General features: G+C 34.9%; 2 protein-coding genes and 3 long non-coding RNA genes across 14 annotated transcripts in view; 3 read left to right on the top strand and 2 right to left on the bottom strand.

The window, feature by feature from the left end:
• LOC149625085 (phospholipid-transporting ATPase VA) overlaps positions 1–12,165 on the bottom strand; it is a 29,376-nt gene extending 17,211 nt beyond the window's left edge. Inside the window, exons 1-2 of the mRNA XM_089851846.1 lie at positions 11,948–12,165; positions 8,396–9,058 (exon numbers count right to left, since the gene is read on the bottom strand). Of these exons, the coding sequence (XP_089707972.1) occupies positions 8,396–9,030 (635 nt within the window). The 5' untranslated portion in view covers positions 9,031–9,058; positions 11,948–12,165. The remainder of the gene's footprint in view (positions 1–8,395; positions 9,059–11,947) is intronic.
• LOC149625083 (uncharacterized) overlaps positions 1–17,927 on the top strand; it is a 36,054-nt gene extending 18,127 nt beyond the window's left edge. The window contains exons 1-3 of one of the 8 annotated variants that reach the window (XR_016374514.1): positions 15,865–16,093; positions 16,167–16,251; positions 17,703–17,927. This is a non-coding gene — a long non-coding RNA (uncharacterized LOC149625083). The other 7 variants (XR_016374515.1, XR_016374517.1, XR_016374518.1 and 4 more) reach the window with 7 other exon arrangements.
• LOC149625084 (COMM domain-containing protein 8-like) lies at positions 12,504–13,533 on the top strand. Its single transcript, XM_089851847.1, has 4 exons — positions 12,504–12,641; positions 12,866–13,003; positions 13,065–13,214; positions 13,269–13,533. The coding sequence occupies exons 1-4, from the start codon at positions 12,516–12,518 to the stop codon at positions 13,449–13,451; spliced, it is 597 nt and encodes a 198-aa protein (XP_089707973.1). The 5' UTR covers positions 12,504–12,515; the 3' UTR covers positions 13,452–13,533.
• Positions 17,928–18,780: 853 nt separating the features above from the next.
• LOC149625081 (uncharacterized) lies at positions 18,781–23,503 on the top strand. 3 transcript variants are annotated; one of them, XR_016374509.1, is made up of 3 exons: positions 18,781–18,985; positions 22,500–22,696; positions 23,280–23,503. It is a non-coding gene; the product is annotated as an uncharacterized LOC149625081 (long non-coding RNA). The 3 variants fall into 3 exon arrangements; XR_016374508.1 differs by lacking the exon at positions 23,280–23,503 and having other exon boundaries at positions 22,500–22,760; XR_016374510.1 differs by lacking the exons at positions 18,781–18,985; positions 23,280–23,503 and adding an exon at positions 21,657–22,157 and having other exon boundaries at positions 22,500–22,760.
• LOC149625082 (uncharacterized) lies at positions 19,023–20,837 on the bottom strand. Its single transcript, XR_016374511.1, has 2 exons — positions 20,792–20,837; positions 19,023–20,217 (listed from the first exon to the last, which is right to left on the bottom strand). It is a non-coding gene; the product is annotated as an uncharacterized LOC149625082 (long non-coding RNA).
• Positions 23,504–24,614: the final 1,111 nt, after the last annotated feature.

The following is a 24,614-nucleotide window of genomic DNA, read 5'->3' as shown; positions in this document are numbered from 1 at the left end:
ATCCTCGTGTTTATTTTTATATTTATGTGAAGTTTAAACCCATATTCTTAAATTAAATTAAATTATCTGATCAAACTATGTAGAAGTAAAATGAACGAAATAAGGACCGAAAGAAGTGATATCTAGTTTATTAGGGAGAAGTTCTAAGTTGCCATGGTCCCATGCAGTCCCCCTTTCAAAATACAAGGGGGCAAGTAAAAGGAGGCCGGGCTATTTCGCCTCTTCTCAGTCGGAAAATACGCAATTTTCGTCATTCGCATCGCGCTGACGTGAGTTTTCAAGAACCAATGAGATGCCGGTTGTAATTTAGAGCCGGGGATTAACTCCGGACCTACGTTTGGGCTGGATATAAAGCTGGAAATGTGGCGAATTTATACCTTCTCCCTAATAAACTACATATCACTTCTTGGTACCATCTTATAAACTTATGATGGTATTACATTTTTTTTCATCATACCTCGCGAGAGATTGCACCTATTTCGATTAAAATAAATTATTCTAAAATTCCTAACGAAATATGCAAATTTTTTTAATACTTATGCAAATTACTAATGATTGACGTAAAATTTAGGATTAAAAACCAAGTTAAAAACATTACTTATCGGTATAATAAATTTACATAACCTCAAATTGAGACGGCGCAATATTTTAATAATAAATTAATAAGCACCATGCAAATATTATTTCATGTTTGAAATATTTTTACTCTAATCGAGAAGACGTAATAAATAATTTAATTCCAGTACCAAGATGCTAAAATTTAATAGAATTTAATGCAATTTTCCAAGGAGTAATTTTATTGGAGTGAGAATTTAAAGTGCATCATTAAAACATCATTAATTAATCGTAGGTAGGTCTGATTGAATATGGCGGAATCTCGCAGATCCTGCAGCCAATTGGAAAAGGGATAAAAATTTACGACTTTTTTCTCGGAATGTAGATTAGTATAAACCGTTTTTTATTTCTCCAAAGATAGCAATTTTTTTTTCAAATAAAATAAAAAATGTTATCTCGATAAAATTTCGAAAACGAAGGACTAGAGCAAAAATAACAAAAGGAACCAGTTTAACTTAACTCTAAGCTCGATAGGAAAGTTAGCTCTGCGGGTTATCTCTAGACTCTTTTATTACAAAAAAAGTTAGAGATAAAGAAGATTTCAACAGAGAGAGAAAAGAAAAAAAATATATTTAAGAAAAATTAAAAAATGTTTTTTTTAAAGCTTCACCCTGTACTTTTACCTGCCATAGATCAAACAGCGATTATTACGAAATACGTCGCGACAAAATTAATTTCAAGAATATTGTGTTGGACCCATGTGTTTGTTCAATTGCCATATAAATGTAGGTGGAAGATGATGTTTAAACCACTACGCCTACTAAATCATTGCACACCCATCCTCTAAGCGCGACTATCTGATGAAATAACGCTCTTACACGGTTCATACGTATGGAAAACTGATTTCCCTCATATTTCCAAGTTTTTACAATAAATTTCCCATATATTTCCAGGAGCAAGGCCAGAAACTGCTGGAGTGGTTTTTTTAGGTGAAGCAACCCCTTACTCAAGACACACATATTTCCAGGAGTTTTTAGCCAACAAGTTACTTCCCTGGACATTTAGCCAACAAGTTACTTCCCTGGACATTTAGCCAACAAGTTACTTCCCTGGACATTTAGCCAACAAGTTACTTCCCTGGACATTTAGCCAACAAGTTACTTCCCTGGACATTTAGCCAACAAGTTACTTCCCTGGACATTTAGCCAACAAGTTACTTCCCTGGACATTTAGCCAACAAGTTACTTCCCTGGACATTTAGCCAACAAGTTACTTCCCTGGACATTTAGCCAACAAGTTACTTCCCTGGACATTTAGCCAACAAGTTACTTCCCTGGACATTTAGCTAACAAGTTACTTCCCCGAGTTTTTAGCCAACAATTTATTTCCCCGAGCTTTTATCTAACAATTTATTTCCCCGAGTTTTTAGCCAACAATTTATTTCCCCGAGTTTTTAGCCAACAATTTATTTCCCCGAGTTTTTAGCCAACAATTTATTTCCCCGAGTTTTTAGCCAACAATTTATTTCCCCGAGTTTTTAGCCAACAATTTATTTCCCCGAATTTTTAGCCAACAAGTTACTTCCCCGGACATTTAGCCAACAAGTTACTTCCCCGGACATTTAGCCAACAAGTTACTTCCCCGGACATTTAGCCAACAAGTTACTTCCCTGGACATTTAGCAAACAAGTTACTTCCCTGGATATTTAGCCAACAAGTTACTTCCCTGGACATTTAGCCAACAAGTTACTTCCCTGGACATTTAGCCAACAAGTTACTTCCCCGAGTTTTTAGCCAACAATTTATTTCCCCGAATATTTAGCCAACAATTTATTTCCCCGAATATTTAGCCAACAATTTATTTCCCTGAATTTTTAGCCAACAATTTATTTCCCTGAATATTTAGCCAACAATTTATTTCCCCGAATATTTAGTCAACAATTTATTTCCCCGAATATTTAGCCAACAATTTATTTCCCTGAATTTTTAGCCAACAATTTATTTCCCTGAATATTTAGCCAACAATTTATTCACCCGAATATTCAACCAACAATTTATTTCCCTAAATATTTAGCCAACAATTTCCCTGGCCTTTCCAAGTTTTCACGAACCCTGTCTTAACTGAGCTTTCCATAAAATGCGCAGAATACTACGCATTTTTAAAGGACCAGCGCAATTACAAACTATACAACACATTTCAAAATTATACCATAAGACATAAAAATTCGCATCGTTAGGAAAAATAACCGAAACGGTTTCAGTAAATTAACCTAAATTATCCCGGTGAGGAAACCGTCCAAATTAAGTTGGACCAAAACTTTCGTAGCAAACATACCGCCAAATTATTCAATCTAAACATTATAAATACGCGCGCTTATATGTATACTACGTATACACTTGTTGTCTTCCGTACTTGGACCTGTTAGGGACGAACACGGCCTCGCTCGCTTTATATTGAAGTGGAAGAAATTTTTTTGAAATCTTGACTAACAGGTTTTGCCACTGAGAAGGAGAAATTTTTCTTAAAAAAATATTTTAATTCCAAAACCGTTAATTGCACAATCACGTGAATTTTGTCCGGTAATTAACGTGGTTTGCTCGCGTTAATAAGTCCCTAAATTAGCCACGCGAGTTTCAAAATAAATTATTTAAAATCTTTGATAACTTATAATACAAGTTACAAATTAAATTATGACCTTTCATTTATTACGCTTTCGTAGGTCTTGCGCTCTTTTAATTTATGTCTTCTTATAAATTTTAATTAACGCTCAATTAATTACGGAGGTTCGTTAAGAAGAGGTTAATTAAAAAAAATTTGTTGCTTCATAATTTTTTTATATTTTTTTAGCCTACACTTGACTAATAAATAATGATATTTTCACTTCCTTATGCGTTTTGGTTTTGTTAAGTTATTATAAGCGTTTAACGCGAGTTTCAAGGCGATTTTAAACGCCTGTCTAACAAATTCATAAAGAATTGTAATGTTTTATTTTTTATTATATTTAAACATATACTTTAGCGTGGGCCCCCAATTTATGGAACGTTATAACTGTTGCGTAACGTGACTTACGGTAAAAAAAAAAACCTTTATGTCTACGATAGCCCAAGATGTCCTCTATAACACGATACCATAAGTTCATAAGATATGTTCACCATAAGTTTGTCACTGGTTACAAAGTGAACCAGCGTGGGAAATAAGGTGGTGGCACAGGGCAAATGACCAGTTTAAAAATTGTCTGGTCCAGTTTAAAATTAAATCGGAGGGGGTCAGTGGTCAAGGAGACCACTAAGAAAATTCAAGGGTAATCAGAGTCCAGACATTAACTGAAATATTTTAATTACCCACTTCTTAAGTTTAGCAGACGACGCGCCCTGGTCAATGGTCATGGACCAGTTTATTTATTCCAGGCCAGGGGGGGGGATCGCTGGCTTAATGTCCAGACAGTCCAGTTTAAAAAAATCCTTATTTCCCACCCTGTTACAAACTGGAGCTTGTCATGAAGTGACGTAGGTCATAGATTCAGGGTAAAACGACGCCTGGTGAGACGCTGTCAAAGGCTTAGTACAGTCTAAATAGGAAGATGGAAGTCCTGCGAAATTAACCACCGAGTGTAGTCGTTCTCGAACTAGATCTCAACAAGTCTCTAGCATTACGAAGTGTATTTAGTGTCATAAACTTATGAGTCTGACGATACTAAATACGTTGTGATCATTTCAAACGGGGGTCGAGAAAAATGCCCTTTCAATTAACGCCCCCCCCCTAATTAAGAACCTCTAGTTAGTTCATTTCCCAATCCCAACTATGTAACTAACCGGATCTGGTTGATAATTTGCGTTAAATCACAAAAATCTCGTAAACAAAGCTAGACACATCCGTGTAGACAACTCGTAACTCAACCCACAATCGCAACCATATTTCGCAATCTCGCATTATACAATATCGTAACTAAAACCATACCTAACTATATTTACAAATCAATTCTAAATAAATGACAAAATTAGGGAAATTGCACGCGGAAAGATTTCGAATAATTTTCGACATTAATAAGTTAGACGTCAATGCTATCTCTTCTTTGTTGTTTAAATTAAGTTATTGTTTGGTTTTTAAATTATTTAAACAGGAAGAAAGTGAATTCTTAATGGTGGGTAAAGTGGTTTTGAGGTCAAACCTTCATAACAAATAATGATTTTCATACGTGGGAAAAAGAATTAAAAATAAAAACCCTAAAAAAACCGGTATTAGTCGAGTTTGGGTCTATTGCCAATATTTCACTATCGTTACCAAAATAAGTTCATAAGATATGTTCCATAAGTTTGTCACTGGTTTCAAACTGGAGCTTGTCATGAAGTGACGTAGGTCATAGATTCAGGGTAAAGCGACTCCTGGTGAGGCGCTATCAAAGGCTTAGTAATACAGACTAAATAGGAAGATGTACTGCAAAATTAACCGAGTGTAAGACTTCAATTCTCGCTTATAGTTTTCGAACTAGCTCGAGCTCTAAGTCTCTAGCATTAGGAAGTCGTATATGTAGTGTCATACTTATGGAACTTATCTTATAAACTTATATTACCACTAAAAAGAAGAATGCCTTTAAAACTCCCGATAGTTCGTAAAATACTACGAAATGAACACGATTTTATCATTTATTATTTAATCGATTGTTTCTTCAAATAAACCGTACGTAATTAAAAATTTATGCAAATAAACTCATTTTGAAATATCGAAATTTTGTTCATCATTTTGAACGTCAGTAATCCTAGAGGAAAAAAACCCCTACTTATCAAGAGTAAGGCGAATTTAATTCAAGGTTTAAAAAATTTACCCCCCAATTTAATAAATTGCGTTAGGCCTAAATAATCTCGAGAAATGTTTTGACAGTTCCAGGAAATTACACTGACTCGTGCCTGGCTCGCGATCCCTTCAAGAAATTTCCCCATTGAGTATCAATTGCGCAATCGCAATAGAATCATTACAACTTCCGTCTGTTTATCCATTATGATATTCTTACTTTACCAAGGCTTAAGTAACTTTTCAGTCAAAACTATTCTAGAAATTCTTACAGCACGAAAGATGTGTTTTTGAAATACTATCCATTAAGTCCAGACTGTTTATATTCTATATGCATATGAAAGGAAATTGATCAAGAACTTGGTTCAAATTTCACCAAAAATCAATTCGCAATCAGAATCTAGGTTATTTATGATGTTAAAAAACCCAAGTCTATTTCAAATAAAGCAATAAATAATATTACGTCAATATAGGGAATTGAAAAGCAATCAACCGAATATCCTTAATGAGTATTCGAGTTATTTTTCGCACTGTTGACAATTTTTGCTAACGCTCATTAAGAAAACCTCTACTAAAATTTATCTAAAACACCGCCTAATATATAATAAACTTAATTAAACATAACACACTTGGACAACTACAATAACAACAACGCTTTGACTGTTGCAAAACCACTTAAAGGCCGGATTTTCTGCTAGAGGGTTCTCCTGGTACAGAAAATGACTCGCGATCGAGTAACAATAGAGAAGCGAGTCGCCTAAAAAATACGGTTCTCCTGGTACAGAAGACCGAGAGTTGGGGGTTCTACCTGTGCAGAAAATTGAGATACGGTAGTCACGTTAAAATATTTGAGCCCCGTTTTCTCCTCAAACTTCGACGCCCAATATTTCCGAAAGTACGGTTCTTCGGGTACAGAAGCCAGAGCAATAAACATTCAACAAAGTAAACTATTGCTTTGAAGTTCAAGGTATAGCCAATTTAATTATCTTCTAAACCACATATCGGTTTTGTTGAATACCACAGGGGGGTTAGTCTCCCAATTGTTAGCCACGGCAACACAAATCTGTCAAAGAATCAGTGGTGAAGTGTACTATTGAGGTAGAGAATCTATATTCAAAATAAACTATTTCTTTGAAAATGTGAAAACCAACGAGTGAGGGCTATGGCTATATCACTATGTTGTGAAAATGTTTTAGATAATTGTAGGCACATGCAGCCCATATGGTAAATTTAAGAATTTTTGCCTACAGGAGTGAGAAAAGTAATTCTACACTTCATTGCAATTGTTCAAAAAATTATATTTCAAATTAAAAAAATGGAAGAAATTTTTTAATCAATCGGCTGGATTTTGATTCCGCGGAGTATTTTACAAAGCGAAAAAGTTTAGTAACATCCGAACTAGCACATTCGTACATGTAATTCTTTTCCGAAGCATCCGGTAAACGTTATTTCGAGTAAGACATTCCATAGCATACGAAACAGTTTCTAATGATACTATGGAGCTCTACTGAAATATTTCGAACTTATATTGTTAAAAAAAGCGTGACCAAAGTTGGGTAAAACTTGCGCGCTTTACTGTTAAAAATCTTCCTCGGTCCCCAGAGAGCTATATAGTTACTCAGAACGTTTGGGCATTACAAAGAAAAAGTTCATTATGTGACTTGGGGTAAGCAAATTTTCTGGTGTCTATACGTTCTTAAAACTCCCCAACCCGAAGGGAGGGGGTTGTATTAGTATAAGTGAAATTAGTATAGCATAGAAAAACTATAAAACTTCTTCACGTCACGTGGTTTCACTTCTGTTAAAAATTTACCGTCCAAAAATATCCAGTTTGAAGAAGCAGTAAAATCAATTTTAAGTAAATATCCAGAGACAGCTTTCGTTTGGTGAAGGAACTAAGACTTGTGAGATAATTTACACTGCCATATTGGTGGGTTCAATGCAGAAGGAAAACTGAAACCCTCCAATATGGCTCCCAAAACCGTGGTAAGACTTAGGAGGGTGTAACGTACTACTCGGCCAACTGAAATCTCTCTACAACAAGGACTGTGCCAAGTTCGGGACCATAGCGGTATTTCAAGAAGATTTTTTGTCATTACTTTGAAAGAGCATCTCCCAAAATTTCTGGAGTCCCCACTACGAACAATTGTAGAAACCCATTAGTGACCGTGCCTTATAACTTTCAACCCCTCTGGCGGTAGGGGTACTGTTTTGGCCCATTATTGTCACCCTCCTTTTTTGCCTCGACAACTTTTCCCCGTAAGAAGAGGATCTTTTGTAATGAACGTAGGCTATAGTGAGCTACAGCTCGAGAGAAAAACCATGTGACGTGACGTCATTACTGGGGATTTAAATTGCATTGTCAAAGCTCACGACTTCCAATATGGTTGCTAGAAGAAAGGTAAGAGATAAGAGAGTGTGACGTTACGACAATATTCCTAGTAGCACTCTACTGGTTTTCCGTACTTAGAGCTTCGACGGGGGTAAAATTTCCACTGACTTTGTTGTTCTTCGCGAAGTGGTGTTACAAACGTAGGACTGCTGAACAGATTACAATTGAAATGTAAAGTGTAAGTATGTTTATTGCTCGGGCTTCTGTACCGTATTTTCGGAAATATTGGGCGTCGAAGTTTGAGGAAAAAACGGGGCTCAAATATTTTAACGTGACTACCGTATCTCAATTTTCTGCACAGGTAGAACCCCCAACTCTCGGTCTTCTGTACCAAGAGAACCGTATTTTTTAGGCGACTCGCTTCTCTATTGTTACTCGATCGCGAGTCATTTTCTGTACCAGGAGAACCCTCTAGCAGAAAATCCGGCCTTTAAACAAGAAAACACGTGGAATCATTAAATTAAAATTAACATAAGTGATATATGGTGTACCATATGTTGTCGAACTAAACGTAAATTCTAATAAAAGTTAATATTTAAGCGAGATTTAATTTTCTTACAGCTTACGCGTCGCCTGTGACGTAAAATTGCTTATTTCTAAGCCCCTCCCACTTCACCAGATGATTCCACGTGTTGACAATAAAGGTAAATATGTACTCACTTGCTATAAACTCTGCACGTTGAATTATTGACCCTTTTGTCCGAGCGATACCTTCGTCTGTCCTCAAAGGCGTCCTTTATGGCGGTGACACCCAGTACAAACAAGACGGGCACCATGGCTATTTCTTTACCGAAAGCGCGCACTGCCGGCACCCAATTCAAAAACACGATAAACAGAAAGTACAAATTGGCGAAACGATGAAACTGTTCGAACAAATTCTTCGGTACAAAGGTCAAAGGCGTATACTTGGTCGTACGAATTCGATTCCCGGCGTAATCGGCATTCGGATGTAACTTGGGTGGTACGTCATCGGGTACCGTGTGATTTGGAACCAACACGCGCCGGGGTAACCTGAAACTGCCAGTGCTCGTACTGCTAGCCGTCCTACGATGACCCCTGGCAGAGTTGGCCCCGTGTTGATTCGATTCGGAGGCACCACGGCTACGCGTTTTCCAACCAAACAGTTTCCGGAAGAAACCCGGGACCCGTTTCCGGTTTTTAGGAGGAGATGCCGCTGGTATAGGGGCGGGAGGAGGTGAGGCCGTTGACGAGTCGTTGATGGACCCCATACGGTCGGCTTTAACCACAGTCTCATCGAAACTGACCGACGGTTGCGTGGTGAATTCGGTCACCATCGTTAAAGGTTCGTTAAGGGTTCCTCATCTGGAATATATAAACAAAAGGGGAATTTAAAACTTAATCGAATAGTGATGTACACCATCAAGTCCGCGATGAAATTGGTTTAATTTCATAAGATATGTTCCATAAGTATGACACTACCTATACCTCGTAATGCTAGAAATTTACTGAGAGCTAGTTCGAGAACGACAAGCAAGAACTGACTATACTCGGTTAGTTTCGCAGTCCATCTTCCTATTTAGTTTGTACTAAGCCTATGACAGCAACCAGTCACCAGGCGTCGCTTTACCTGGAATCTATGACCTACGTCACTTCATGACAAGCTCTCAGTTACCAGTGAAAAACTTAAGGAACATACCTTATGAACTTTTGCTTTAACATCGTGTATTGGTTGGAAATTCTAATGCCATTTTCCATTGGATTGAGAACATTTGAAATTACTTTAAATGCATCTATGTCTAATCTAATATTGCACCATGGTGGCAGATTGCTAGAATCCAATAGAACACGGCATAAGTCTTCCACATTCTCGACTTTTCCCGACCTTTATCTTTGAATTGCCTAACATTTACAGGTTTTCCGTGCTAAACTAAGCAATGAAAGATATTACAGCTGTAACTTCACCTCTAGCTACGAAAGAGTCCGCCCCGCTGATAACAGGATAAGAGAAAATGTGATGACGTGACAACTCTGGTAATATTTACTTTTCGTACCATTTTGCTAATGATTTAAACTTAAAAATCAACCACTTTTATTATCGCGAAATAAGCCCTGAAATTGATCCTCAGTTACAAAAATATGTTAAGATGATTCATAAATTTCTAATCGTAAATCAATCATTCGATATATAGCCAAGTCAGACATAATTCGGCGAGGAAACGTTACGTGGGGCTAATCACTCTAATATAAGATTGCGTGAAATATTTTAGCCCTGCCATGTATAGTCCTTTTGATAATCAAAGGTGCAAATCGAGGGACGTGATTAGTGACTGACCCCTCGAAAGAAATATACTAAACCGGTAACCAAGGAATAATGTGGGTATCAGGTATCAATAACAGAAATTATTACACCCCCATTACAAACTGAAGAACGAAAAGCTAAATAAGGAAAGAAAATCCCTTTTGGGTCTCTTTTCAGTTTAAAATATTGTAAGTAAGAAATATCTCCGCGGCCAGACTGCTTGTGTCTCACTAGAGGTGTCGGATACTTCCCAATGTATTTTAAAATTCGCGCTGAAAACTGCATGTTACGAGAAAAACTATCCAACATCTTAATCAAATCTACCCTAACCGACTGCTTTGTATCTGAGATGGTTTTTGACAGTTCTAAGTGGAAAAAACCCCTGATAACTACGTACAAAAATAAACCATTCCCCTCTTAATTTCCCGTCCCAAAAATACAGAGGGGCCATTATTTTAATATCGTAACAAATGGGTCCACACATCTGACAGACTTCGATATCAAAGTTCGCCATTGAAATAATTTTAGAAGTATATTAACATGAAGTTTCTATACATAGTTTACAGACTAGGAGGATTCATACCATTTACACAAGGAGGTCTCCTTGTAACACCTGAAGCCTGGCCTCCTTGTGTAAATGGTATGAATCCTTCTAGTCTGTAAACTATGAATAATATTTAAATTTGATCTTACACAACCTGTAATAAAATATATGAATAGGTCTTAGTTATTTCTAACGCGTAACCGCGAATGCAGGTCATTCTGAAACAAAAACCGGTGTATTTTTTGGGCGCAGAAATTAGGGCTTCGAGTGAACTCTACCATAAGCTAAACTTTGGACCAATAAGAAAGGGTTTTCCCCTGTCTAAAAAAAAAATAAAATAAAAAATTAACGGAACTTATCCTAAATATTTTTTTAGGATCAAGGTTGAATAAAACCAATGAGGACCACTCAAAAAATCAACTCCACCCTTCCCCAAGGACCAAGGTTGAATTCCATGATTCTTAACGATCTAATTTCTTTCTCTTATTAGGCTTAACTCTTATTAATTGAAAGCAAATTGTTTATGATAAGAAAAGAGTCAAGCTGGGCTTCATTTCAGCTGTATCATACACGAGAAACATCTAACCCTAACCTTTCTTTATCAAAAAGGTTTTTTTATTTTTTCCAGCAAAAGGTAGTGTTTGCGGACGCGATAAGACCGTGTGATAACACAATTTTTAACGGTTATTTGCGGTAGCGTCGATGTAATTATAAGAGGTCACGTTGAAAAGCCATATTGTGTAACTAAAACGAATGAATGCAGGGAAAAATAGGCCTAATTCAATAAGGTACCCGCATTTTTGGCCTAAATAATATTCCGGAGATGAGGGAAGGTTTTACCGACATAATTTAGTTAATGTATTTTTAAAATAATAAATAATAATAAAATTTGACCCATAAATTCAACCAAACATCTCACATATCTTCATTTGCATAAATTTTGAAGAATTTATTTAGAAAATCCATGAATACTGATTCTATTACGTTTAACAAAAAATAGGTCTTTAATTGCCCATTTTAAAACTATAAAGGATGAAACTAACTCGTGATTTTAAATAAAAAACCGGAAGTTTACCGTATAGGCTCATTATTGATGGATGAAATGATTATCTCCCTGAAACTTCTAATATCACCCACTCTAACGCGTACGTAATAAAAGGTCACAAACCACCAAATAATTTTGGTTCCGCATTCGTATACCGTCACCAGATGTGTCCTAGTGAAAAACTGAAAACACCTCTCTATCCTTCTAAATATGACTACCCTAAAGGCTCTGCCAGTTTCAGTAGACCCGCTTCGACCCCCTTTTTCTTTCCTCCGAAAAAATCGGCCATATAGAGCAACCCGGGCCGCGGTGGTACTTGAATTTCGCTAAGCCTAATATTGTTAGAAAAATAATTTAACTTGCCGACAATATTGACGCTCGTCTAATCGTCCTTATGTATTCCATTTTCTAGGGTTTTTTCATAAACACATCCACATTTTGACGTTACGTACACAAAAACCGCGAACGTTTAACGCGAGAAAACAAGGAAAAACAGAGTAATCCAGGGACCAAACGCACACACGCACGTCTCTCTCTTTCCCCCTTGACTAAGTTGAGTGTAGAGAAACTTCAAACTAACTTTTTGACAGACGATTTTTCGTTCCGCTTATTTCCTTCCCCCTCTGTTACCCGCATTCACGGACTTCCGGTTACAAATACGCGGGAACCGTAGCGTAGCGGCCGTAGCGGCCAAAGAGTCTGCCTAGGATAGGATGTGACGTTTACCAACAACCAATCAAGGGAAGAAAAATATTCCAGGGAAAGTCTTCTATAATTTAGATCCAAAAATGCATTTTTTTTAAATTTTCCTTGTAAATAAATATCATTAAGATTATATTTGTGATTTATTATAATTAAATTTCATGTATTAATTGTATCCTAATAAATCTACTCATTTACTCTAGTACAATTAGGCTTAATTAAGTCAAATATGTTTTCCCACTTGGTGACTTTATGTACGGCCCCTTATTCGTGGAAAATGGCGGATCCTAGTGAGGCACCGTCGAGCGATCCAATCACTTTGTTGTCAAAATGTCCGGAAAATAAGTTAGAAAATGTAAGAAAATTTTTGTTACATTTCAATTTAGACTTAATTAGCCGAATTATGTACGTTTTCGCAATATTATCTCGTAACTAAAAAGGAAAATATTGATTAAAGCGTAGGAGGGCGTCTGCTGTTGTCAATCGATATAGATCGAACAGCTGTAGCGACACTATCCCCATCTGTCAATATAAATCACTACCCGCGAAATTTAAATACATTTTTTTAACTCTTTCCAGTTTTTCCACTCAATTATTGATGGGATTTGTGGAAAGGTTGGTGGAAATATGGATGATTATACGTTTTGGACCCTGGAAGATTGGTGGAGTGTTAATAATTACTTAAAAGACGTGATCATAAAACTTTCAAGCGATAAAGTAATATTTTCTAGTCACAATTTCTTACTATGTTGCTTAATTTTTGACTTAACAATCATAGGACTCCTTTCAATCTAACATTCCAAAATCTACTCAAACAATTCTATCTAAATGTCTAACTACAAGAAAACTCGAAATAGAAAACAGTTTAACTCAACAAGCATGTCAAAATGACGGAGTATCTTTGAAAGATTTTGATTGGAAACTTAAGGTAATTAGGGTGTAAGATAACTTACCTGATTTATTCTAAAACTTCTAATTACAGATGGTATTAGCCAGCGATAAGATGGGTACGTTATTTCAACCCTTACTAGAACTTGATTTGGATTTACAAGACCCCGTCAATGGAAAGAAAACAGTCTCAATTGAAATGTCCAAAGATGAACTGAAAAACCTGATTAATTCTTTGGAAAATGCTAATAAGGCACTCTCACCACTAATTTCTTAATTAAAAATAAAAATTGAAATTCCAGTTAATTATGATATTAATTTGATTTCTGTAAATAAAATAAATATTTAAAAAATCGTAACTTGAAATGATTTATAATTGAAATTCATATTTTCAGTTGGTAATAGAACTTTCCTATCTATGTAGGTTGTGGGATTAGTCTATGAGTAATATAGTGTGCTACCGCGAAGCTGGGGGGGGGAGGAAACTGTGACGTCAATATTGGGTCCCGAATTTGTATTGCCCAAGCTGACGACGTCTCGCGACTGCCAATATGGTCGCCTGAAAATAAGGTAAGAGATAAGAGCATGTGACGTCACTACAAAGGTCGTGGTAACACACTATACAGGGTGGAAAACGACGCTGGTGGCCAGAATAGGTACTTCTCCTTGTGCGTCGGTGTTGTACAGGGATTAATTGTAGGGGATTTACAGGGGCTAATTGGCTGAACCAAAGCCCTTGTCGTTATTTTCATGAGGTATTAGAGAATTTAACAAGGACATAACAAGAACTTCGGAATTATATGCAGAATAGGTTGGGAAGTTTTATTGTTAGTTGGGATTGATTACATTTAGTAAATTGCACGCTTATTGTTTTATGCCAATTCAACTGCAAACGCAAAATCGGCAACACCACATTGGTTATTAGCGTTACGTCTCAGTTTCAAGTATCCTTCCTCACCCCACCTGTCGGACCAACTGAAAGAAGTTTACGATGGTTTTAAGTACAAGACAACGCGTGGAAAATGAAATATGAATTATATTTTAACCGGTTTTTTATCAACCATGTTTTCATATTTTGGAAATATTTGGTCGTTTATCAATTTAAAATGCCACTCGCGTCAATGAATACAACCGAGCGCAACACCATAGAACTTTCAAGAATAGAGTTGGTTGCAATGCCGTGATCTCAAGTTCCGCCCTCACTATTGAACCTGCCACAGTGGCAAGCATAAAACGAAACAAAAATGAAAAAGTGCGAGGTCACAGAAAAGAGTAAGGTTTTATATGGGCTGTTGATTGCGGGAATAGGTTGGAATATCAGATTGGGTTAGTAATGGCAATGATTTAGGTATGTTCCCAATTAACCCAAAACCATTTCTCCCAATTCTCACTTAACCCAAAAATATTTTGGTTCCCATTTAAACAAAGGCGTTGTTTCTCCCAGTTCCCACTTAACCCAAAAACTTTCTAAATCTAGCGTTTTTTCCTCTCCGAGTGACGTATGTCACGGAGAGGTTCTAATTTCGACGTGTCTGTCTGTCTGTGTGAGTGTGTGTGTGTCAGTCTGTTGTTATTGACTTACACTCCAGGGGACCGCGTTCGCAATTTTCAAATCGGAGCAAACGTTTTCCCAAATTCCGGACCGGAAATTTGGAAAATTGTATTCCACTTACAATGCCTATTACTCCATTGTCTGTCTAACACCCCTATCATCCGATCCTTTATCCATCCCACATGGACACCAGTCTGTACTTACTGGCTTCTAAACACCACCATCATCTGATCTTTTGTCCATCCCACATGAACACCAGTATGTTTATTTTAGTATTTAAGATAATCTTATTTCTCAAGTCAAAATTAATACGAAAAGGGTTAAAAAGCAGTCTATGTGATTGTCTGTGTGTGTCCGTCCGTTGTTACACTAGTTTGCCGCGTTAGCGGTTCGCCTTGTGTTCATGTGTAAAGAAATCCTACAGAACCTTAATATTCCCTTTTTCCATAATATTAAGTGAATTTGTGGAAATAGTTTTCGTAATTACGATGCCTTTAGTAGTTTTGTAACTTGAAAGCTCTGTTTCATTTAGATATTCCAAGAATAGTTTTCAATATTATTATTTGAAATGGCTGTTTATATAGTACTTAAGCTATACTACATCTGTATATAGAATAATCCTTGCTTTGGTGATTGCAAGAAGAAAGCTAAGGCCAAGACTGTGTCGTTTAAATCAAGTTTTATCCGTAATAGGCTTAGTGAACCAAAGAGTAAATAATTGAGACCTGTGGTGAAGTAAATTATGTGTTTTGATTTTCGTGTCTGTAATGAAGAGACGTTAACGGTTCAGAGGGAGCCGAAAGTTAAATACACGTTTAAATAATAAGGTTTAGATTTTATAATAGGAGAAAGCATCATTGTGGTAATTAGATCAGTGAAAGGGCTTATTCGTAATCGGGTTGCAACTTCGGAGACTCATTCTTGTTATGGTGCGCATTGACTTTCATTGCGTGTAACCACAAGTCAGCTTTGGTGGTATTTAACGTTAACACCCATGTTGGCTAACTAAGAATATCGTTGAGGTGAAACGAGACAATAGTGTTTATACGGCAAACCGGTTGTGAATGTAGTTATGAGAATACAGGGTTAACAGTTGAAGCGTAGACAATTGGGCCTTTTCAAACACATAAAGGTTATATCTCTCCTAAAGTTATACACTTAATTTCCTGTTTTTTCCCATTGACTGATTTTCCATGTGTCCAAGACATATCTTTATTGGATGTAAAATGTCGTCTGCTTTATAGTATATTCGCTATTCTTGGAATACTGCTTTAATAATTCGTAAATTTTTACTTCAAAAAAAGAGAAATAATTCTATATCTAGGTTAATAAGTTTGTAGTAATAGTTATCCTCTTGACTCGGAGAGGTAATATTTTTTCCAACTTGTAAAAACGTAATATTGTTGTAGTTGAACTTTGAACTTAACCGTTTTCACCCAGTCCTCTATTTTATCATCGGGTAAACTGGAACAATATAAACTATTGGAAGATGATTTGGTTTCCGAGCTATCAATGAAATCTCGCGGTAAAATAGGGAGCAAATAAGAAGTCCCTTTTCTTAAAAGTCCCCTCCTTCGACTTGATTAACGTAGGCAACGATTATAGGGTTCTAGTGAAGATTGTAGATTTTTCTTGTCCAATTTAACATAATTAATTTTTATCTATCTGATTTTTGGATTCAATTATTCTCTTATTTCCTCGTTTATTGTTTAATTTGTTACCTTATTGTTCTATTTGTTTGATAATTGTTTTAATAATAATAATAATAATAATAATAAGCTTTATTAGGATATTCTCTTCAGCTTTTGCATGGTTTACAGGAGAGTCCGTCGTTAAGATATTTTAAATGTTTTAATTGTATAACATTAAAGATTTTCTTTGATTGTTTAAAATTAAAAGATAAAGAAACAATAATCTGCAAAAGAATATAGTCTCATAAAATTGAAAGTAAAAAAAAAATAAAAGTAATCTAAGAGGATTTTTCATTTAGTTTATCTCTATTATAAAATATTCTTGGTTTTGATAGGGACTAGAATAGAGGACTACGTGCGCTAAGTGCTACGAAGATAGTTTTTCAGTTCTTTTTGAAAAGTTGTAATAGTTTTGCAGCTTTGTAAATCGGTAGGCAGCGCATTCCATAGTTCTATTCCTATGTTTTTAACCATTTTTTGGGACCATTTATTTTCGCGTGCTCTTGGGAAGCTAGTGTGGCTACCTCTAGTAATGTATCTAGGATTACGTGTATTTCCCTTCTCAAACAGCTCTTGAATATACGATGGGGTGGTTTTGTTATGTACCTTGTAAATTAAAGTTAATTTATTGTGGTTTATGTTGTTATATGCTGTTTTATTGTGTTTTATGCTGTTTTATTGTGTTTTTATGCTGTTTAATGTGTGTTTATGCTGCTTAATGTGTGTTTATGATGTTTTATTGTGTTTTATACTGTTTATTGTGTTTTTATGCTGTTTTTCTGTGGTTTATGTTGTTCTATGCTGTTTTATTGTGTTTATATGCTGTTTTTCTGTGGTTTATGTTGCTCTATGCTGTTTTATTGTGTTTTTATGCTGTTTTATGCTGTTCTATGCATGTTTTATTGTAGTTTTTGTGTGTTTTATTGTAGTTTATGTGCGTTTTATTGTAGTTTCTGTGTGTTTTATTGTAGTTTCTGTGAGTTTTATTGAATTTTTATTGCGTTTTATTGCAGTTTCTGTGTGTTTTATTGTAGTTTCTGTGTGTTTTATTGTAGTTTTTGTGTGTTTTATTGTAGTTTTGTGCGTTTTATTGTAGATTATGGGCGTTTTATTGTAGTTTCTGTGCGTTTTATTGTAGTTTCTGTGTGTTTTATTGTAGTTTCTGTGTGTTTTATTGTAGTTTTTGTGTTTTATTGTAGTTTCTGTGCTAACTAAAGCATTCCAAGTATTATAACTAGTGTTTATGTCGATAATAAGTTAAAAATGAACTTTTCTAATTTCAAAGAAAAATACAAGCATCTGCCGCATCATGAGCCTATTCACGTCATCTTCCCAGTGCCAAGCAGAGGGGACGGGATCGACGCCATTCAGTGATAAAAGAGGGCTTCTCATATCACACGCCGCGAGCAAGTTTCAACGAAGTTTACTTTTTGTTTTTATATCTATATACTTTTGTTTATACTTCATAAATGTACTATAGAATAAATAAATTGTTCGTCGATTTAATGTATCTAATTTCTTATTCCTTTTCTTGTCAATTAAGTTACAGCAGGCATATATAGGATTTTAAAATGCATTAATTAGATTAAAAAGGATTGAGAATATGGGATAATTAGAGGTGCCCGGTAATCACTTTAGCACTGTTAAAGGCAGCGCGTCGAGGGGCTATTCACTAATGAAAATTTTCTTTTATTGGTGATTTTTATTCACGCTTTTAAAAAGGATAAGAATTCATTGGTGATTTAAAATTAATGGGGATTAATGGTTGCGTCTGGATTACGAGTAATAATCGAGGGGCTACTCACGAAAAACTCGTTAGTGATTTTAAACGGGATTGGGATTGTGGGTAACTTAGGGGGTTACGGGTTGTTATTATTTTACTAGTTATGAACGGATTATTAAGCATTCACACATTTTCCGCTAGGGGCGCTGTGTACGTAGTTACGTATTTACTGACATCTAAAACATGATAAAATTCTGCTTGACATTCGTGTAAGCAATAGATAGTTCATAAATTGCCGCTAGGGGCGCTGTGTACGTAGTTACGTATTTACTGACATCTAAAACATGATAAAATTCTGCTAGACATTCGTGTAAGCAATAGATAGTTCATAAATTGCCGCTAGGGGCGCTGTATACGTAGTTACGTATTTACTGACATCTAAAACATGAATAAATTTGCCGCTAGGGGTGCTGTATACGTAGTTACGTATTTACTGACATCTAATACACGAAGAAATTTGCCACTAGAGGCGCTGTCTATAATATTATATAGGCCTAACGGTGTGTTCTCTAATTTGAATTAGCGCCCACGTCACACTTCGAAGCGCCCCCAAACGACGGAATATACGATAAAACTCGGACGCTACTTGTCCACTTTTCTTTTCTCTCTGCGCCGGCGACCAGTCAACATCGTTCCTTGATCAGCTCCTCGTAATCCAGACTTTCGAAGCCAGTATTGGATGGAAAGCCACGTTTTACGCCGACGGTGGGACGTGACTCTAAGCTCTCCGCCATTGAATGTCCATTAGAACGTTGAAATCAACGCGAAAGGTTAAGCCTAGTACGGTATGTGTGAAAGTCTTTCAATAATCCAAAGTCATCCAGCTAGCAATTTATTATTTTATTTAATCGCAGAGTTTAAATTATTTAGGTAGAGTTAATTGTTAGTTAATTATGTTTATTTATTGAAAATTAACTACAATATGAAGAAATTTCCAGACACGAGGTCAGTTAGAAAAGGCTTAATTTAGAACATCTTAAATCAAGTACTTGGGCTCATATTAGGGGAAATTAAATTCCTTATCTATTTTAAATAATAAACCTAGACTGTTTGCAAATTAGGTCTCATTTAACGGCGCGAAACTATATTACCTAAAATGAGTAACGTATGGTTTAACGGGGCCAGATTAGGTTGCACTAGGCTAGGCTGAACCTTTTATAAAAATTTATCCGGGCCTGGCACTAATCTTTAAGTTTTTACTTTATGCCGTCGTTTTAATTTAAATTAACGAGGGTATTTTAGAATTATTACGCGTAAATTATAGAGATTCTAAAATTTCATTCGAGGCAGTATTTAATTATTTTAGATAATGAACTACGCTCTATTTAATAAATTAAATGGTTTAAATTAATTAGGGTTAACTGTTAATAAGTTATCATTAATTATGGAGATTAAGCCAATTTAATAATTTTAAAATGAGCCACGAACGCGAAGTTAAGGCTAGAGATTTTTAATTTATATTTACGTAGTTTTTTTCTTAAATTATTTTAATCTATGGCATTGTTTACGTGAGTTATTTTGTTGGGACCTCGAGTAGCCATTTAATTCTGATTTGGAAATTGCTTAATATTTAGTGCAATTCTTAAATTATATTTATGGGAATATTTTACTTGGTTTTTTCTAAATAGTTATTTTGCTAGGACCTTAAAGTAGCCCTTGAATTCTGATTTGGCTTAATATTTAGTGTGATTTTTAAATTTTGTTTTCGGGAATATTTTACATATTTTTTCTTCAATAATTTACGGAAACAAATCCATAGATTAAAATAATTTTTTGGTTAGGCCCCTCCAATTCTTATAAATATTTGTTATTAATATATTTTCATTTTTAGCCGCGATGACGTTCTTGGATATTCTGTTGCTGGTCATTCGGAGAAGTTTCCTACCAGATGATTTCAACCTTTGTTAGAGACGCTCATTCCAGATGACATCTTCCTTGGATTTGCGATACAAGATGTTTTCAACCTGTGGTGGCCATGCAATCATTCTCTACAAAGATGCGATGAACATCAGCGAATCTAGAAAATTCAAATTTTTTATTAGAATTATATTTGCAACTACTTAATTTATTTTTACACTTTCAAACTTCAATTTACGCAACACTTTATATTATTTTTTGTTGAAAATTTTTGTAAACACCTAATTTTTTTACTTTTTGTTCAATAAATTATGCCTTAAACCACTTTTTTTGTTTTCTTAAAAATTATTTGATTAAGAGGGAAGGTTTGAATTTTTTAGCTCTAAACAGATAGCCTTTTTTTTTTGAGGACCCTCTTTTAGGCTTTTTTTAGCTAATATATCATAAAACGATCAAATTGTTTTGGAAAAAATTAGCCTAAAACAAGCTTAAATTGTGTAAAAAAAGCCTAAAAAAGGGTCCAAAAATACTACCCCAAGTCCAGACCCTAAAAAATTCAAGCCATCCCCCATATCGAAACTTTTTTAAGAAAACAAAGAACGTGAGGCATGGCAAAATTTTTTTATTGAGAAAAAACAATTGAGGTGTCTACAAAAATTTTGTACAAAAAATATTTAAAGCGTTCCGTAAATTAAAATTTGACCGCGTAAAATTAAATGGGGTAGGTTAGTTACCGATTAAATTTAAGAATAAAATTAAGTTAATTGGCGGAAAAACTTCGCAAATCCAAGAAAGATGTCATCTGGATTGAGGGTCCTTAACATCGGATGAACTTCCAAGTCTACTTGAAAACGTCTCTGAATGACCAGCAACAGCTTATCCAAGAAAATCATTCGCGTCTAAAAATTAAAATTACAAATATTAAGGCAATGCCTAATTTTAAAATAAGTGCTACTTTAAGCCTAACAAAATAAAAATTGAACGAAATAATCCCATATATTTAAATAATTAGAAAAATACTGGCGATATATTGCTAAGAAAATGTTTTTAATAATCTAAGTTAAATTTCTTAAGCCTTGTTCAAATGTCTTAACCTCGTGGTCGTAGTTTATTTAATTTTAATTCAAAATTATTATTTAATAGACTGAATTTAAGTAAATAATAATAATTAACTGCCTTTCATTAAAACTACTTTATTTATTAAATCAATAAGCTATTTAAAAAGGCTTACATTTGCTGCGCATTAACAAGTTTGTTCATTCCAACATGAATTCGCTGAATCGATTCCAAAAGAACATTCAATGGCGGAAAAGAGCTCTAGATTCTGGATTTATTCCTTGACGGCGAAAATAAAAATGGCTGATCGACGGCGAAAGGCCTGATTTCCAAGAGCTGAGCAGGAAACGATCTTGACTCCACGATACCAATATAAGAAAGAAATTTCAGTCGGTTACTCAAGAGCAAAGATCTCTCCCGCAAGATTTACACCCTCAAGACGTTAAAAGCAGACGACACTAATTGGTGTAAATTCAACCGTTTTTCCGTTGGCCTATTCCATGAAGTTTCGCTCCAATGAAATTACTCCATGGAAAAGGACAATGGAACGTATGAAGCAATATTGTTGGAGACACCAAATTTTAGGGAAACTTTCATTTTCGCTCCATAAAAACTACTCCATGAAAAAGGACAATGGAAGGTATGGAGCATTATTGTAGGAGACACCAAATTTTATGGAATTTTAAAGAAAGTTTCCTTCTCTCTCCAAGAAAATTACTCCATGGAATAGGCCAACGGAAAAACGGTATTACTCCAATTAGTGTCGTCTGCTTTTAACGTCTTGTGGGCGTAAATCTTGCGGGAGAGAACTTTGCTCTTGAGTAACCGGCCGAAACTTCTTTCTTCGATTGGCATCGTGGAGTCAAGATCGTTTCCTGCTCAGCTCTTGGAAATCAGGCCTTTCGCCGTCGATCAGCCATTTTTCTTTTCGCCGTCAAGGAATAAATCCAGAATCTAGAGCTCTTTTCCGCCATTGAATGTTCTTTTGGAATCGATTCAGCGAGGTCATGTTGGAATGAACAAACTTGTTAATGCGCAGCAAATGTAAGCCTTTTTTTAATAGCTTATTGTTTTAATAAACAAAGTAGTTTTAATGAAACAGGCAGTTAATTATTATTATTTACGTAAATTCAGTCTATTAAATAATAATTTTGAATTAAAATTAAATAAACCACGACCACGAGGTTAAGATATTTGAACAAGGCTTAAGAAATTTAACTTAGATTATTAAAAAAAATTCTTATCAATGTATCGCCAGTATTTTGCTAATTATTTAAATATATGGGATTATTTCGGTAAATTATTATTTTGTTAGGCTTAAAGTAGCACTTACTTTAAAATCAGGCATTGCCTTAATATTTGTAATTAATTTATTTTAATCTTTAGACGCGAATGATTTTCTTGGATAAGCTGTTGCTGGTCATTCAGAGACGTTTTCAAGTAGACTTGGAAGTTCATCCGATGTTAAGGACCCTCAATTCAGATGACATTTTTCTTGGATTTGCGAAACACGAGGCCTTCAATCTGATTGGAACGTGAAGTTTTTCCGCCAATGGACTTAATTTTATTCTTAAATTTAATCCGTAACTAGCCTACCTCATTTAATTTTACGCGGTCAAATTTTAATTTATGGAACACTTTAAATATTTTTTTGTACAAAATTGTTGAAACACCTCAATTGTTTTTTTCTTAATAAAAAATTTTGCCTTGCCTCACGTTCTTTGTTTTCTTAAAAAAGTTTCGATATGGGGGATGGCTTGAATTTTTTAGGGTCTGGACTTGGGGGTAGTATTTTTGGACCCTTTTTTAGACTTTTTTTACTTTTTTAAACAATTTAAGCTTGTTTTAGGCTAATTTTTTCCAAAACAATTTGATAGTTTTATTTTATGATATATTAGCTAAAAAAAGCCTAAAAGAGGGTCCTCAAAAAAATAGGCTATCTGTTTTGAGCTAAAAAATTCAAACCTTCCCTCTTAATCAAATAATTTTTAAGAAAACAAAAAAAGTGGTTTAAGGCATAATTTATTGAACAAAAAGTAAAAAAATTAGGTGTTTACAAAAATTTTCAACAAAAAATAATATAAAGTGTTGCGTAAATTGAAGTTTGAACGTGTAAAAATAAAGTAGTTGCAAATATAATTCTAATAAAAAATTTGAATTTTCTAGATTCGCTGATGTTCATCGCATCTTTGTAGAGAATGATTGCATGGCCACCACAGGTTGAAAACATCTTGTATCGCAAATCCAAGGAAGATGTCATCTGGAATGAGCGTCTCTAACAAAGGTTGAAATCATCTGGTAGGAAACTTCTCCGAATGACCAGCAACAGAATATCCAAGAACGTCATCGCGGCTAAAAATGAAAATATATTAATAACAAATATTTATAAGAATTGGAGGGGCCTAACAAAAAAAATATTATAATCTATGGATTTGTTTCCGTAAATTATTGAAGGAAAACTATGTAAAATATTCCCGAAAACAAAATTTAAAAATCACACTAAATATTAAGCCAAATCAGAATTCAAGGGCTACTTAAGGTCCTAGCAAAATAATTATTTAAAAAAAAACCAAGTAAAATATTCCCATAAATATAATTTAAGAATTGCACTAAATATTAAGCAATTTCCATATCAGAATTAAATGGCTACTCGAGGTCCCAACAAAATAATAACTCACGGAAACAATGCCATGGATTAAAATAATTAAAAAAAAACTACGTAAATATAAATTAAAAATCTCTAACCTTAACTTCGCGTTCGTGGCTCATTTTAAAATTATTAAATTGGCTTAATCTCCATAATTAATGATAACTTATTAACAGTTAACCCTAATTAATTTAAACCATTTAATTTATTAAATAGAGCGTAGTTCATTATCTAAAATAATTAAATACTGCCTCGAATGAAATTTTAGAATCTCTATAATTTACGCGTAATAATTCTAAAATACCCTCGTTAATTTAAATTAAAACGACGGCATAAAGTAAAAACTTAAAGATTAGTGCCAGGCCCGGATAAATTTTTATAAAAGGTTCAGCCTAGCCTAGTGCAACCTAATCTGGCCCCGTTAAACCATACGTTACTCATTTTAGGTAATATAGTTTCGCACCGTTAAATGAGACCTAATTTGTTAACAGTCTAGGTTTATTATTTAAAATAGATAAGGAATTTAATTTCCCCTAATATGAGCCCAAGTATTTGATTTAAGATGTTCTAAATTAAGCCTTTTCTAACTGACCTCGTGTCTGGAAATTTCTTCATATTGTAGTTAATTTTCAATAAATAAACATAATTAACTAACAATTAACTCTACCTAAATAATTTAAACTCTGCGATTAAATAAAATAATAAATTGCTAGCTGGATGGCTTTGGATTATTGAAAGACACATACCGTACTAGGCTTAACCTTTCGCGTTGATCTCAACGTTCTAATGGACATTCAATGGCGGAGAGCTTAGAGTCACGTCCCACCGTCGGCGTAAAACGTGGCTTCGAAAGT

The sequence above is a fragment of the Phalangium opilio genome, unplaced genomic scaffold (genome assembly GCF_054372755.1).
Source record: "Phalangium opilio isolate 3A_F unplaced genomic scaffold, DU_Popi_V2 ptg000105l_1, whole genome shotgun sequence".
NCBI lineage: Eukaryota > Metazoa > Arthropoda > Arachnida > Opiliones > Phalangiidae > Phalangium > Phalangium opilio.
Note: the sequence above shows the minus strand (reverse complement) of the source record. Positions and strands in the feature narration are given on the sequence as shown.

Coding starts and splice junctions, on each gene's coding strand:
- LOC149625084 (XM_089851847.1), top strand. CDS start 12,516: ATGTTTTCCCACTTGGTGACTTTATGTACGGCCCCTTATTCGTGGAAA. Junction 12,642..12,865: donor CGGAAAATAAGTTAGAAAAT/GTAAGAAAATTT, acceptor AACTCTTTCCAG/TTTTTCCACTCAATTATTGA. Junction 13,215..13,268: donor ATTTTGATTGGAAACTTAAG/GTAATTAGGGTG, acceptor TTCTAATTACAG/ATGGTATTAGCCAGCGATAA.